This window comes from Heloderma suspectum, chromosome 4 (genome assembly GCF_057233095.1).
Source record: "Heloderma suspectum isolate Gila_16-S chromosome 4, 16-S_ref, whole genome shotgun sequence".
Classification (NCBI taxonomy): Eukaryota; Metazoa; Chordata; class Lepidosauria; order Squamata; family Helodermatidae; genus Heloderma; species Heloderma suspectum.
Window position 1 is genome coordinate 98,073,960 of NC_139461.1, and position 15,887 is coordinate 98,089,846.

A 15,887-nucleotide genomic window follows, 5' to 3' on the forward strand; every position below is an offset into this window, starting at 1 on the left:
AGGTGCTTACAGATGGATTGTTTTATAATCTGCTCCAGAATTTTCCTGGGGATTGATGTCAGACTGACTGGTCTGTAGTTCCCAGGTTCCTCCTTTTTGCCCTCTTTGAAGAGTGGGACAACATTAGCCCTCTTCCTGTCATCTGGCACTTCACCCATCTTCCATGATTTCTCAAAGATAGTAGACAGTGATTCTGAGAGTTCTTCTGCCAGTTCCTTTCTCTAAAGCCTCTAAAGGCTAAGTGGAGGTTGTTCTTGCTGAGCTTTCTGCCCATCTTTTAAGTGTTGTGATATTTTCCCCTATAGAAAATGCTAAATATTACAGTGCAGTAATAAAATAAACGACTTACTGGCTTCTTATGCTTTTAAAGATATGGCATTATTTCCTGATGGCTCTGCTGAAAGAATGAGAGATGACATTGCTTTTTCTGACCAGAATATGGAATATATGATGACAATGTCTAGCAGATCCAAAGAGGTTCTTGTACAAGAGGAAGTACCTTCCACTCATGCAAGGGAAGCAGTTCCTGATTTGTGCCAGTTCCTCCTGATCCAGCCTCATGTGCTATTCTAGAAGGTTCCATGACAATCAGGAGTAGGTTTTCAGGATGTTGAAGTATCTAAGAGGAGGAGGAGGAGATAGGAAAGCCCCTTGTGAGTGGAACTCTGTTCACTCTTCTCTGGATCCAAACCAATTTATTGACAGTCCCTAATTAAGAGCATTGGGAGTAAAATATATATTGATTGGATCCAGTGAGATTCTAAATTGGGGTGGGCAACATGCAGTCCACAGGCCGCCCCCAGTTACCCCTCCCACCTAACTTTCAAGATTTTTTTTTAAGTGAAAATTCTATGTGAAGAAAAAAATGCATTCCAAAACCTAGAAATCAACTTTTTGATTTAATATAATTGAATATTGTATTAATTATATTGATATTGAATATTGGTTGAATATAATTTATTTCTATTTATTATTTGTTAATCATTTTTAACCTATGTTTTTGCTGCCTCAAGGTGGCTTACATCATTAAAAAAATTACAATGCCAAATTATGTAAATTTTCAGAACTTAATTTTCACAATTTATAGTGGTTTCACAATTCTTTGGAAGGATTGCCATTTTTTCCAGAATGTAGAATTCAAGTTTTCTATTGCCAGTTAAGACAAGATGTGGTACTCACAGAATATTTCACTGTGGTGAGGAGTGTGTTGGTGTATAGTATAGAGAAACACAGACTGCAGCTTGGGTTCCAGGGAATAACATATCCTGATTTTTTCCCCTTTATTAATAATTGTAGGTGCTCGATTGGCTCAGGTCTTTGGTGGCCAAGACTTTTCTTCTCAGAAGAAAATAGTGAAGCTATAGTGAACACTTCTCAGTCACAAGTGAACAAATTTGATATACAGTCCTCAAAGTTGATCATCTCAGAAATCATTTTTATGCTCCCTAATGAGATCTTTATGTTTTAATTTAGTTACTTCCCTGCTCTTTGGGACTTTAAAAAATGTTGACGAGTTTTTAAAAAGTTTGAGGAAGTTTGCTGTAGAGTTCCACATGAGAAAAACCTCATTTCTCTCCATCTGTTGCCCCATTAAAATTTCCAAAGGAGCAGTGCTTCCATGCTTTGTCTGGTTGATATCTTTGGCCCACTTAAAGTATGCTAGCTGGATATATACTTACTCTAGTAGTATTGCCCAATATATACCCCAAAGATTTTAGCCACCATGTATCCCATTTTGTGCTATTGCATTTTGTACTATTTTGGTTTCCATTTATATAAAGTTGTTACATTTCTACACTTGAATACTTTTTAATTGGTTTTACATCATGAGAAGGGCAACCCTTAGGACAGTCCATAGGACAAAGGTATTGTTTTAGAATTAATTTTTTTTTAGATTTTTTTGTGGGGATATAGGCATTTCATCGGACCTCTTGTAGCTAGTTTGTTACTGTAACCGTTCTAAGGTTGAGCTGATATGTTACAAGAAGTTTGCAGTTGTCACTGTATAACTAGAATCTGTAAACTTACCAGTACTTATTCCAATTGGTCACTATGTATTAAAGTTTTATAGCATTCAAAGTAATTGCCCCCAAACAGTAGCCAGTCTGAGAAGTGATAAGCATCTCACATTGTGTTAGGGAGTCTCCTTGTGCAGAGACTAAATATGGTTGAGAGGCCTATGTTCCTTCGTGTGTGTATCTGACAGGATGTTTGTGGGGTGTGTGTGTGTTGGGATGACTGAGAGTTTATAGCCATATACAATTGGCCTGAGAGATCAGATTAATCCTGTCAGAAGCCCAATAAACAATGGAAGACCAAAGGAAGCTTGGTATCCTGTGCTTAGTTTTCAAGTAGGCATAAATGTTTATCTTGGCTTCACACTACAGGTGGGAGCTTATGTGACTGAATATTATTGATTGATTGATTGATTGATTGCATTTATACCCCGCCTTTTTTCATCTTGCAAGGAACCCAAGGCGGCTTATATTATCCTCCTCCTCTCCATTTTATCCTCACAACAACAACCCTGTGAGGTGGGTTGGGCTGAGAGTCTGTGACTGGCCCAAAGTCACCCAGTGAGCTTCCATGGCCGAGTGTGGACTAGAACCCGGATCTCCCAGCTCCTAGTCCAACACTCTTGCCACTACACCACGCTGGCTCTCCTTTGTAAAACAAAGGATTTTGTTTTACAATACTTTATAAAACAAAACCAAAACATCCCCCAAACCTACCACTAGACTGTCAGGGTGAAGGCCCCGGAGTTTTAGTTTTCTGTGTGGAGGATTTCTTTATTGGATAACATTCAGTTATCTTGATCATCCACCTGTAGTCTGAAGTGCTGCAACCCAGATTCAAGTTTATCACCTAAGGAGAAACAGGTCATGTTGAAGTGGGAGAGTAAGCAGACTCTAGGAGCTGTAGGGTATCTGTCTTTTGTGTATAGCAGCTGGAGGGCAAGAATCGATCAGTTCCTCGTTATCATGGGTATGAATGAATGTTTTTGTCTTGATACTTTTGAGACTGGAAAATATGGTCCTGGACTTTTTATAAAGAATAAATTCCTTTGCCGCTTCCAAGTTAGGCTTGAGCCCAAAATCTGAAAAAAGGATATTGGTGACTTGCACTGATGCACATTGGCTACAATATATTTGATGGCTTTGACTTAACTGAATATATAGAGTCACACTTACAACCCAGTCCTAAACGTATCTACTTGGCAGTACAGTCTTTGCATTTTAAGGGTGCAATCCTATGCATGTCCAGACAGAAAAAAGTCCTACAATTCCCAGCATGGTTGGCTGGGGAATGCTGGAAATTGTAGGACTTTTAAAATGTCCAAACAGCATAGGATTGCAACCTAAAGGATTCTGAATGATCATGTAAAAGTTGGCAATTGACACTTCCAAGGAGGTGGAAAATTTTCTATAGCAAGCAAAGACAGGAAGAAAATATTTGGTCAAATTTTGCATCTATCAGTTCTTCCTAAAGGTATACAGAATGTTCTAAAAGGTTAATTGTCTAATTCAGTCACAGTGGAGTTTTGGACATACTTCAGTCATCCAGTTTAGCATTTTGCGTGATTCACTTTAAGACCCTTGTATAAAACCTTTAAAAAAATCCTCAAAATTTCATTAAAAGTTGAGTATTTTATTTCAATATTGATTTTTTAGGAGTTGTATTCATACACTTTTAAGAACAATACACTTAAAAGAAACTCACTATTATGTTGTGGAATACAGAACTGGATGAGGCTACACATAGAAAAATACACATAGCCAACAACATTTTGAAAGAAGATGTAATAGAAGTGTGTGCTTAACAGTTTTGGTATTCTGTTTTGTTTAGTTTCTGTGTTTTTCTACCCCCTCATCTTTCATTGCCACATATTAAGAATGTTGCTTGAAACCTATGGTAGATGAAAGTGATCCATCTTTAACAACAAGAATATCCACCATATGTCAGCTGGCATTAACATTGATAACTCCTGATATTCATAAGCTTAGCTAAAGGCAGGTGCCAACTTAGTCTTAACTATACTGTCTACATCATATAAGCTCAAACAAAACATTGCATGAATAAAGGAAGATGGTTTAGAGACAGAATAGGTTGAACATTAAAAACAGTGCAATTCAGAAGAGCATTTTTCTTCATGTAGAAGGGTAAACCCATTTCCACATGTGTATACCTTAGTATATGTGTGAACTGTTAATATCTATCTCTAGTTCATTAGTTTTAATGTATATTATCTACAACACAACAGTGTAGTTTGCTCTGGTGCACTGCATGTTAGCTTTGCTGCACTAACAAGACAGCTAGAAATGCTAACTTTATGTGTGCAGCTACTATCTGAAACTTCCTCACCAAAGGGCTTTCTGTCATTTAGAAATTAGACTTTTTATTTTAGCTGCAAAAGATCTTACTTTGCAGCAAGTGCCTGTGTGGAGCTTCAAGGGCATCCATTTTCATGTGTCCAGGTGGTTTTCCTTCTTTGGGATTACCTCTCATTTTCTGTTGAAAAACTAGTCTAATTCAAGTTTGATATCCTCTTTTCTCTCTCCCAGCCACTCTTAATTCCTAATATGTTGGGCGTGATGAGCAATTTGTCATGCACCAGAAGTTCTTTAAAATGTGTGTAATGCTTTATTACAATTGCTCAGTCTCATTGAAACAGTAACAGCTGCCTTCTCCCACATCTCAACATACCTTGAACTCCCAATTTAATATACCTTTCCATGACTGCCTAATCCAGTTAGGAAAATAAAACAAAATTGTGAGAGAAAGGGTACTGAAAAAACCCAAATCATAATAAATTAAAACCAAATCATAAAAACATGGATAAACAGTCCTTACAACTTCTGCACATGTTTTTATTATTGTTTGTTTACAGCAGAGATCTCAAAGATTCATTAATGGCAACACTAATTTAGACAATTTATGTGTTTTATGTTGTTACTTAAGGTTTAGTGAAAAAGAAACCTGAAAGGGACTTAATGTATATGCTTGAGAAATTAAGGCCCTATATTCTTTGGGAACACCTTGAAGAAGAATGAATAATATGGGGGAATTCTGTTACTTTCCCTAAAGTAATGCTGAGAGCAAGTAAAAGCTTCATTGCAAGTTTAGGAGGTGCTTTTTCTTTGCTTACTTCTGTTTAACTCTTGGTCAGCATTTGCCGATACCATTTTGTATACTCCTACGGCATGCACAACTCAACTGACATTAACAAATAGATTGTGTTTCTATCTAGGGAAATCTGCAATTTGTTACTGAACTTTTAAGGCAGCTATGTTATGAAGCAGAGAACGTAGCCCTTTGATGACAATGTAGAGCTTCAGCGCCTAGCAACAGGAGATCCAGACCGGGAACCAGGTCGGGAACCAGAACTTCCCTTTGAAAAGAAGAAATGAAATGGGGTTGAAATGAACACACTACTCCAATGTACAGTATATGTTTGCTCTACCAAATTCCGTAGTCTGAGGTATAAATCGGCACTGATTATTTCCATTGACTCAGGACCATCTAGCAATTGTGACTTCTTCCCAATCTTCATTTATTCAAACAGGCCTTTTGTTGGGATCCTAAACATTGCTTATTGGATTGTGTCCTAGGTTTCTTTACTATTTCTATCCCTAAATGTACTGCATTTTAAAATAAAGTTTTCCTTTTAGGAAAATATTTAATAATATTTTTACTATGAAATTTTAAAATACACAGAGTTTATACTAATGAAATGCCAGATATACAAGGCTTGCTAGCATCTTCCATAATAAATCTCTTTTTCAATGTACTAGAGTGTTGATGATTTCTAATTGATTCTCTTCATTGTTGCTGGAGAGGCCAGAGAAACTGAGATCCCTCAAACCAAACCAAAAATGGAAATGCCATTCACAATTATACCCTCTGCTATCTTATATGGTTAGCGCCAGCATTTGGCTAGTTCTCAGGTTTCTTAGAAAAAACTGTCACAAGTGTGAGCACCCCCAAAATACCTTTAATTAGCAGTGCTAACTCATGATCTGTGTTTTCACAACTCTGGTGCATCCTTTGAATGCTTTGACAAAGGTAGGGGAAGGCACTCTTCAAATTCCACTCTTTAAAACTTCAAATTCCACTCGGCACTGACGAGTCCTGTCACTCTCCTCATCCTTGTTCCGCTAGTATTGCAGAGTCGTCACACTGCCGTCTCCCCACTAACGTCAAGGGAAAGGGAAGAGCAGCACTCCCTGATCTGCACAATATTGCTGAGCTGTTGTGACTGCCATCTAGGAGACGCACTGGCGGCAGAGCTGGGAAGACCACTTGCCTTGCAAATACCCCCTAAGTTCAACTGTGCCATTCATTCTGTTTTGATTTAGGATATTTTTTTTCCATCACTGTCTAGTATTTAGGTCTCTTTAAAAATTAGGAGATACTCAGGGGCCACTTTATTCTCCTTATGGTTCTAGCAAATATACAGACAGAAGGCAGGAGACGAAGACATTACAGGTGATTTACCTATAATTCCCATGAAATGAGAACAGCAACAGGTTTTAGCGATCTCCTTCAGATTATCCCAGACGATCTTTTTGGACTTGTTCCCACCATTTGCCAATACACATTTATGTCTGTTGTAGGGTTACACTACATGGTTTTTGGCCCTTCCCAATTTTGGCTCTGTGATTACTTTGATGATACAGTCAGCAAACATCACATTATTTCCTTTCGATATTTCTCTGTTCATTTATCGTCTCAACTGCTACTGAGCCACACCATTGCTTAGTTTCATAAATCAGAATAGGCAAAGTGTCGTAATTATATTTAATGGACTATTAATTATGTCCTACGAATTGTTAATTTCTACATTATAGTAGACCTTTTAAATCGATTACTTCTCATGGAAACCCAATTAGCTGTTGTTTAAGGAGTCATGTTTCAAAGAAAATGTTGGGTAATATATAAATAATGGGCATCATTTCATATTAAGTTATTATATGTTGGATAATCTTGAATTTTTGAAGATGTTTATGAAGGATACTGTAGGGAACTGTGCTTATAGGAACCTTGGATGAAATTGCAATAATGTATATTAGGAGAGAATGATGACCTAATGTAATGGTCAGCTCTATTGGCATGCAAATCTAATGGCCAACTTCAATGGCATCTAAATTAAAAATGAGGTTATGTAAACATGTATCTACCCAGAAACACTGAATGTGTATGAAAATGACGCTTTTAGAAATTATGCTTAAGACTGGAAATATGTGAAAACATATAAAATATTCTGTTTAAAACAACAGATGGTAATACTTAGGAATAGGATGGGATAGTTCTACATATTTTCTTTAAAGTGCCCCCTATTTATTTTAGTGGAACATGCTTCCAGATGTTATATTATAATTCACTGTATTCTCCAGAAGTCGTATAACTTTGACCATGACAATTATTTCCAGAAAAGCCCATCACACCAAATACAGATGCATTATATTGCCAGATACATTGTTTAGCTGGAAAAAGCTATTTTTTTGTTACTATAATTGCTTGCTGGCTTTAAGCCAATGCAGATTAAATTACATATCTTTTGATGTAACCAAGCATCATTTTTTTCTTATTTATTTTAACCTCACAATAGCTTCTTATTTGTATTTAGTATTGTACAACATTTCTTTTCCTCCCCTTCTTTTTTGCCCATTTGCTTCATCATGATGTAATATCTGTGATAGTGAAAATGATCCAACTAAAACTGTAATCATCACATAAACTACTGAACCTTGAAAAACTTTCTCAGTGCAACATGAACATTTGAAGCATCATGCTGACCTCATGAGCTGGTTCAAGGTGTGCTGGCACTACAGTATGAACCCCAGCTGTAGAGTCTGCAACTGCCTCTTTTGCCAGTTACATCACAGCATAGAGCTGTTACACAGCCAGGAATGGTTGGACTGGGGCTAGATAAGATTCATACAAATAACTTCCAGGTCTGTGTTGATGCAAACTATGAGTCTTATATTTTTGCCTTTGTATTATCCTAATACAATTGCAAAAGACAGCAACCTAGCAGGATGAATTCACTCTAGTTACATTAGCAAGGGGCTAGAACTACCGGAAGTACAAGCGGGGTTCCAAAGAGTCAGAGGAACTAGAGATCAAATCGCCAACATTCTCTGCATCATGGAGAAAGCAAGAGAATTCCAGAAAAACGTCTATTTCTGCTTCATTGACTACGCTAAAGCCTTTGATTGTGTGGGTCACAACAAACTGTGGCAAATTCTTAAAGAGATGGGAGTACCAGACCACCTTACCTGTCTCCTGAGAAACCTGTACGAGGGTCAAGAAGCAACACTAAGAACCAGACATGGAACAATCGATTGGTTCAAAATTGGGAAAGGAGTACGACAAGGCTGCATATTGTCACCCTGCTTATTTAACTTATATGCAGAGTACATCATGAGAAACGCCGGGTTGGATGAATCAGAGGTCGGAATTAAGATTGCTGGGAGAATTATCAACAACCTCCGATATGAAACGATACCACCCTAATGGCAGAAAGCGAAGAGGATCTAAAGAGCCTCTTGTTGAGGGTGAAAGAGGAGAGTGCAAAAGCTGGTTTGAAACTCAACATTAAAAAAACGAAGATCATGGCATCTGGCCCTATCACTTCCTGGCATATAGAAGGGGAAGAAATGGAAGCAGTGACAGATTTTACTTTCTTGGGCTCCAAGATCACCGCAGACGGTGACTGTAGCCATGTAATTAAAAGACGCTTGCTCCTTGGGAGGAAAGCTATGGCCAACCTAGACAGCATAGTAAGAAGCAGAGACATCACCTTGCCGACAAAGGTCCGTCTAATCAAAGCTATGGTTTTCCCAGTAGTAATGTATGGCTGTGAGAGCTGGACTATAAGGAAGGCTGAGCGCCGAAGAATTGATGCTTTCGAACTGTGGTGCTGGAGAAGACTCTTACGAGTCCCCTGGACTGCAAGGGGGTCAAATCAGTCCATCCTAAAGGAAATCAACCCTGAGTGCTCATTGGAAGGACAGATCCTGAAGCTGAAGCTCAAATATTTTGGCCACCTAATGTGAAGAGAAAACTCTCTGGAAAAGACCCTGATGCTGGGAAAGATTGAAGGCAAAAGGAGAAGGGGACGGCAGAGGATGAGATGGCTAGATAGCATCACCGATGCAATGAATATGAACTTGAGCACGCTCCAGGAGAGAGCGCAGGACAGGAAGGCCTGGCGTGCTATGGTCCATGGGGTCACGAAGAGTCGGACATGACTGAATGACTGAACAACAACAACAAGATAAAATTTGTACAAATAGTTGTCGGGGTCTGCGTGGATGCAAACTATGAGCCCGATATTTTTGCAATTGTATTAGAATAATACAGTTGTGAAGGAGAGCAACCTAGCAGGATGAATTCACTCTAGTTATGTTAGCCAGGACATTACAGAAACAAAACATTAATTATTTTATCTAACTATGCTATTTTTATATTGTAAAGTGCCTTGGGAAGACGGTGGTCTGGAAAGGCAGCTAAGAAATGCACTAAATGAATAAATCTTGTATTCACTTGGCATGAACGAAGCCATGCAAGTGTGTATGTCCATAGTTTTCCTCCTGTACCTTGCATGAAAACTGGAACTCTGGCATTAAAAGAATAACAAGAGTCAGTTTTCTAATTTTGTGGAGGTGTATACTTTCCTTCCTGTTCTGCAACGTGGTACAGTAAATATACCATAAACTTAACTCCATTTTATCTTGCAAGTTTCCAAACCTCAGATAAATGTACCTTGTCTGAGATACATTTATTTTTAGTTGGAACAGTATTTGTTGGAAGAAAAACAGAGCAATGTTCAGAGTCTTATTTTGTTGAAAAGAAATGGGTGCTGAATGCCAGTTTCCATTTATATATGATTTTGCATAGCATAACCATGCTATTAATGTTAAACTGTACATTTAGTCCTTCTGGGTCAGATATGGTACTGCCTGAGACAGAAACTGTGTTGGGGAGCAGTTAACCCCCACACATATTCCATCACATGCTTTCTCTTTCAGCCAAATAAACCATAAGTTCATCCAGGGTTACATAGGATTTGCATTTTAAATTCTAGTACTGCATGTTAATTGGATCATGATTCTACTTTTCTTTCATTTGCAATATTCACATAATTTCTTACGACTATAATAATAGTACATTTTTGCTACAATTGTGTTGGAAATTGAAACCAGAGCTATCAATTTCCTTTGACTAAAACAAGCATATATTTTCACAGTAATTTCACTTACTTTTTTTGCAGGATATTTAAGCAAATGAAAATAGGATTTTGTTCAGCAATTTGCTATTTGACTTAAAATAAACAACTCAACTGTGCGAGTGTGGAGAAGACCATATGAAACATATCTTTTGTCCAGAGATGATTTTTTATAAGAGATAAAATTGTGTTGAATAACTGGCTGGAAGTGATTTCACTTACATTTCTAATAGTAACAAAATCACCAAACAGCTATTTTACAAGGTAGTTGTTGGGAGGATTTTTTCCCCTTCAAATCAGTTGATGGCCCTATCACCACCTTTCCTCTGTGTCATGTTGCACATCTCACCTCTGGGTTTTATTTTATGAAACGTACGCTTTATGCTCACTTGGCTTTCTGCTCGTGAGACAGCATCTGGATTATAGGTGACATGTATTGGTTATTACAGCAATTCTTGCTGCAATATAGGGAGTGCTGGGTTCTGTTATCAAATGTCCACATACCCAACTGTTCTACAGACCTACCATCCTCTTGCACAAGCCATGTTGCATATGGCTTGTGCAAACCATATGCACATATGCACTGGGATGATTGCATATGGTTATTTCATCTATTTATCAAACAAATGCAATATATGTTGATCTGATAACTAGAGAGTAGTTTCTCCCTCCTCTCCTCACAATCTGTGGTTTCTATATATTTTTTTACTTTACCAGTTTAAAGATTTTAGACAGTGTTCCCTGGCCATCATGGTGGTATCCCTTGTGTCCCTTGTGAGCATATTTATGCTCATAGAATTTGCCACTTCCATATCCAGGCTTGTGAGTTTCACCACCCTGCAAAACAGAAATTGGAAATATGTCTGATTTGTCATTGGAAAGCATTACTATATAGGAAAAATGGGATGGAATGCTAATAAATTAGACAAGTGCATGAAAGAATAGGGTTGCACTCCTGAACTCACTGATCTGAACTCAATGGGACTACTTACTTCTGCATAGACATACATAGGATTTTGCTGTTAGAGCCATGATGGGTATTTTCAAACAGCCACTGAGGACAGAATAGACTGGTAGCAGTCAAATGTGTGCTCACGGGAGAGTAAAACATGTACATTGGATAGCTGAGGGTGAATTCAATGCAATTACATAACTGCTAGGATGTAAAATATATCTTACTGCATGCTTCCACTCCCATTGTTTGGGAATTGCCTGAGGTGGTGATGATCCATGATGACTAATAGTGTAACTGATGTTTCATGCGTTCGGACTATCAAGTGATAACAGCCAACATGTATGTCATAAATGCATTAGTCTTTAAAGCATGTATTGCTTTGAAAATGTTTTACTGAATATTTTTCAGCACAATAGAAAAAAAATTGGTATATTATGCAACAGAAGTTCTTACATGTCAGTGTTACCCAGTTTTTCAAAAGCATTGTTAAAAATTGGGAAAATTCGAAAGTAATTGCATAACTTTATGAAGAGAACTGGTAGTTCAAGCAGGATTTTTCAAACAGTATTCCATTCATCCACTGTGAAGTGTTATTTTAATTTAAAAGCTTATGTCCACGATTGGTAAATGCAGTGTCCATTACAAACGTGTAAAAACTTTCTCAGCAAACACACTACAAGAAAAGTTGATTATGTCTTCTTCAAAGATGTGCTTCATATCAAAGTGATAAACCATTCCAGTTAGCACACAGCAACCATTTTAAAGGATACAAGTAATTCAGTATCCACACCAGTTCACTGAAGTTGCCAGACTTCTGCTGCTCCACAATATGAGGAAATTAATAGGAATTGAGCTGAGACCATTGAAGCATTTCACTGGGGCTATAAAGCAGTTGGAAATGACCTTTTATGGGCTGGCAAAATGTCTAGTGGATGATGGACAGTGCCAATGTGTTCTTGTTGCAAATTTGACCTAGATGTAAGTGAATAGTCTATGGGCTTCTCTTCCATTTATCACTTCCATGAACATTTCTCTGGTTTCAGCATCTGCTAAAGACATTTTTTTTAAACAAACAAACAAACAAACAAACAAACTTTTCCTGACTAAAAGGCCAGCCACAGTTTTGTTGGTATAATCCCATGTTTTATTTTTTTTTTAATCTTTATGTATTTTGATATTTTTATCATTGTTCACTGAGAATTTTTCAGTTGTTATAAATAAAAAAATAAAGTTTACTAAATCCATGATGCTGTAGCTATATTCTCCTAGAGAAGCAATAGTTCCACTTGTAATTAAGGACAGTGACTAACTAAATTATGAGCAAATTTTAGGCCAGTTCTGGTACAATTGGATAACTGTGGATGCTGATGGAGGCAGCTATACCTTCAACTACATCAGTCATTGGATAGTTACATTGTCTCAGTGTGAACATATGCAAGGAAAGCCCTTTAAAAATGCTGTCCATACTTATATTTACAACAAAAGATGATGAGAACAGGAGTAGAGTGAGAGTACCAACCCTGGCTTTACAAGTTATATGCCTATCCTAAGTGTCAGTTGCAGAACCATTTTTAAAATTTAGCTATTCTTTTCTCCTCCAACTTTGAATTTTCTCTGGCTCCCAGAGCAGGGGATAAGTCATGAGAAAATTTAGTTCTTCAGGGTGACAACAGACATTTTAGTAGAATAAGCTCTGTAATATTTGTTTTTATCACAATGATCCAATAGTTCATACAGTCTAATGATGTTCTGCATAATGGTCATGTATATAATTCAGCCTACAACGAAGAACAAACGTGACCATGTCTTACTCATCTTCCATCTGTTTCTTTTTGAAAATACAACCATTGAAGAACTCACCAGGTGTCAAATTAAGTGGCAATGGTGTTCTCACACTATAATGGGATGCAAAATGTATACACTCTGTCAAATAGTTTGATATGGAAGTTGTGTGCAATTCATTATCGAACTGGAGGTGTGTGTTATTCATTATTTCAAACCATCCTTTCTTTTTTAAAAAATATTTCCTCCCTACAGAAACACATACATCAGTAGAACTTTTAATAGCCTTAAAAGAAAGAGATTTGCCATGCAGTAAAGTTGCTATGTGCTCAGGCAAAAAGGATTTTAATCACACTGTAAGCTTGACAGGCTTCTGGATAAAGGCAAGCAAGCAACAAAACTGTGGACATAAACTGCTTTGGAGCCAGGAATGAATCAGAAAGAATAAAGCAAACAAGCCAAAGTCAAAAACATGAATGTCAGGATTCTGCAGCAGCTGGAAAGACAAAACAGAGAAAACAGATGCTTTTTTGCACCTCGGGAAAGCAAAATGCCTGCAAATGAAAGCATGTTCATCACCTACCCAGCTAAATCTGCTGAAGGATAATCCTCTCCCCTGCACATGCAAGAAACAGAAACAGTGACATGGTGACCACCATGGAACAAAAAGGCACTGAAGGTGTACAAAAGTGGAATCATAAGTGAAATGGGTTCTCAGCTAGGATCAATGTTCCAAAAATGAGATGTTTGGGTTGTGGCTTTGAGGCTGTAGCTTAGAGGAGCTTACAACATTATTTCTTTCAGACGCTCATCTTAAGACCCATCTTCTCAAGTACATGCAAGTATTATCGAAAAGTGGTTGGGCATTATCTGACTCCTTGCATGATTATATCTCACCAATGGCCTACTTGAGTATAAATATATGTCAAACTATTATTAGCTGATATTTACATGTAACTTGACTTGAATCTTAAAATGTGGATCTGTAAAGTGCACACTTTTCATCCATGATGCTACAGGTTCAGTCTCTGTTTATGTATCAGGATTTGGAATTGGAAAGGCATTTGGCTGAGACCGAGTTCATGATCAGTTTTCCAGCCAAGATTTGAGAGTATTGCACTAAATAGACTACTCCTCTGCTTCAGACTAAGCAGCTCTTTATATTCTGCTATCTGTCATAATGTGGAATAACTAGGGGAATTGACTTAGATGTTTAGAGCGGTGTCTTTTCAGATTCAGTCCATAAATAAGACATAACTGGTGGCAGTATATCTGCATTGTCTTATCAGGTACTGTAAATAACTTTGAGGACTTGCCTTGCTTCCCAAACTTTGTATAACATTATTAGAATTTTTATCCTCAATTTCAGACAGTCTTTCCAACAATGGGGGTGGGTGGGATCTAAGGGACATATGTGTTCAAATGTGGGTCTGCTTGGCATTCCCTTCAAAACTATGAGGACAAGTGACAAGGTAGAGAGGCTTGATTATTGCAAGGTGGAGCTGAGGTGGCGAGGGTGAGCACAGCCTCCAGCAATTCAGGCAAGAGTTTGCCCAAGTGTGCAGCCACCCCTGGAAGCAGTGCAGAGATGGGAGCACAGGAAAAGCGGTACACAGTACAGCACCAGGCTGAAGATATAAAGAAACATAGGGGAAGTACAGCAAGGGGAGCGTTGATGGAAACCTAATAGTTGGTATTGGGGTAATGATGGCCTCTTAAAGATGACCTAGAAGAAGGTGGGCTAATAGCCCTTGTTGAGGCCTGAGGATGAATAGACACACCAACTGGTGTGCTATAAGACCTATACTGCCTTTGGTCGGAGGCCAGTGATGAAATGCAGGGAAGGACCTTCATGCTGATCAGTTATGCAGCTGCTTTAAGACTTCATTGTACATATTGTAAGGTACTGTTTATATTGTCCATTCTGGAAAAATTATTGAAGTAATTCTCAGTAAAGATGCCTAGCTCTCAATCTTTGCTGAAACTAATTGAGGAAGCCAAATTTTCACAATAGAACTCTTACCTTTGCTTGCAGAGGAGGTGTTGTCCTTGGTGACACCTGGAAGGTAATACAAAATTTAAAATAAGAACAACAAATAGGACCTGCAACAAAAAGTTGTAGTGTAGCATGCTCATAACCTCTTCTAGGATATTCCATTACATTTCTTGTCACACCTGATTTTCTGTTCCCCCCCTCCCCAACAGTAAGCCAGCATTCTGTACCTGCTTAACTTGCTCAGTCCTCCCGGAGACTCATTTCTGGAAGGGGAGGTCCCCCAGAGGTCTCTTCCCTAAATAATTTTTGTACTTCTCCAACCTTGGGATTCTCCTGAACCTGCTGATACCTCTCTCTTGTGCATGGGTGGTGCCGTTTTGGCTATGTGAGGACAGGCACCTGGAGAACCGAGATCACTATTAGAATAGTGGGACCTGCAACCAGGATTGGCCATACCATAAGGCAGAGTAAAGCATCTGCCTCAGGCAATAGATGCTGAGGGACAGGGAAAGACAGAACTATGTGTGCCATTGTGGCCTGCCTTTCATCCCTAAGCTAGCATGCTGTCCTCAGGTGCAATGGAGGACACTGTCCCATTGCCAGTGTTGAAGTAAGATACAACTGCCAGTCCAGTCCAGTGGGCTTCTGTATGTGGGAGTGGAGGGATGTATGGATTTTGTAAAATCAGTTCTGAGGGTATTTTGTGGATTGTCAGGTGCCTTTGTTCTATTTGCTCATTGGCGGAATTAGTTTTTTTCCAATTACCCAAATTTGCACAAATTCGCACTTGTGAAAATGCACAAATCCCCCAATGTTCATTTTCATGCTTTAGCCTATGGGGTAGATGCACATTTTCAGCTGCATTTTAAAAATTTTACATATTTTTCTATGGATAAATTTGCATAAAATTCCAGAAGGTAAAA

General features: G+C 38.2%; 1 protein-coding gene across 3 annotated transcripts in view; it reads right to left on the bottom strand.

The window, feature by feature from the left end:
* Nucleotides 1-3,630: 3,630 nt before the first annotated feature.
* The window catches only part of MBP (myelin basic protein), a 172,225-nt gene continuing 159,968 nt past the window's right edge, over nt 3,631-15,887 (bottom strand). For all 3 annotated transcript variants that reach the window (XM_084850037.1, XM_084850036.1, XM_084850035.1), the window contains exons 6-9: nt 14,992-15,027; nt 13,552-13,584; nt 10,946-11,068; nt 3,631-5,389 (exon numbers count right to left, since the gene is read on the bottom strand). In XM_084850037.1, the coding sequence (XP_084706163.1) occupies nt 5,333-5,389; nt 10,946-11,068; nt 13,552-13,584; nt 14,992-15,027 (249 nt within the window). In that variant the 3' untranslated portion in view covers nt 3,631-5,332. The remainder of the gene's footprint in view (nt 5,390-10,945; nt 11,069-13,551; nt 13,585-14,991; nt 15,028-15,887) is intronic.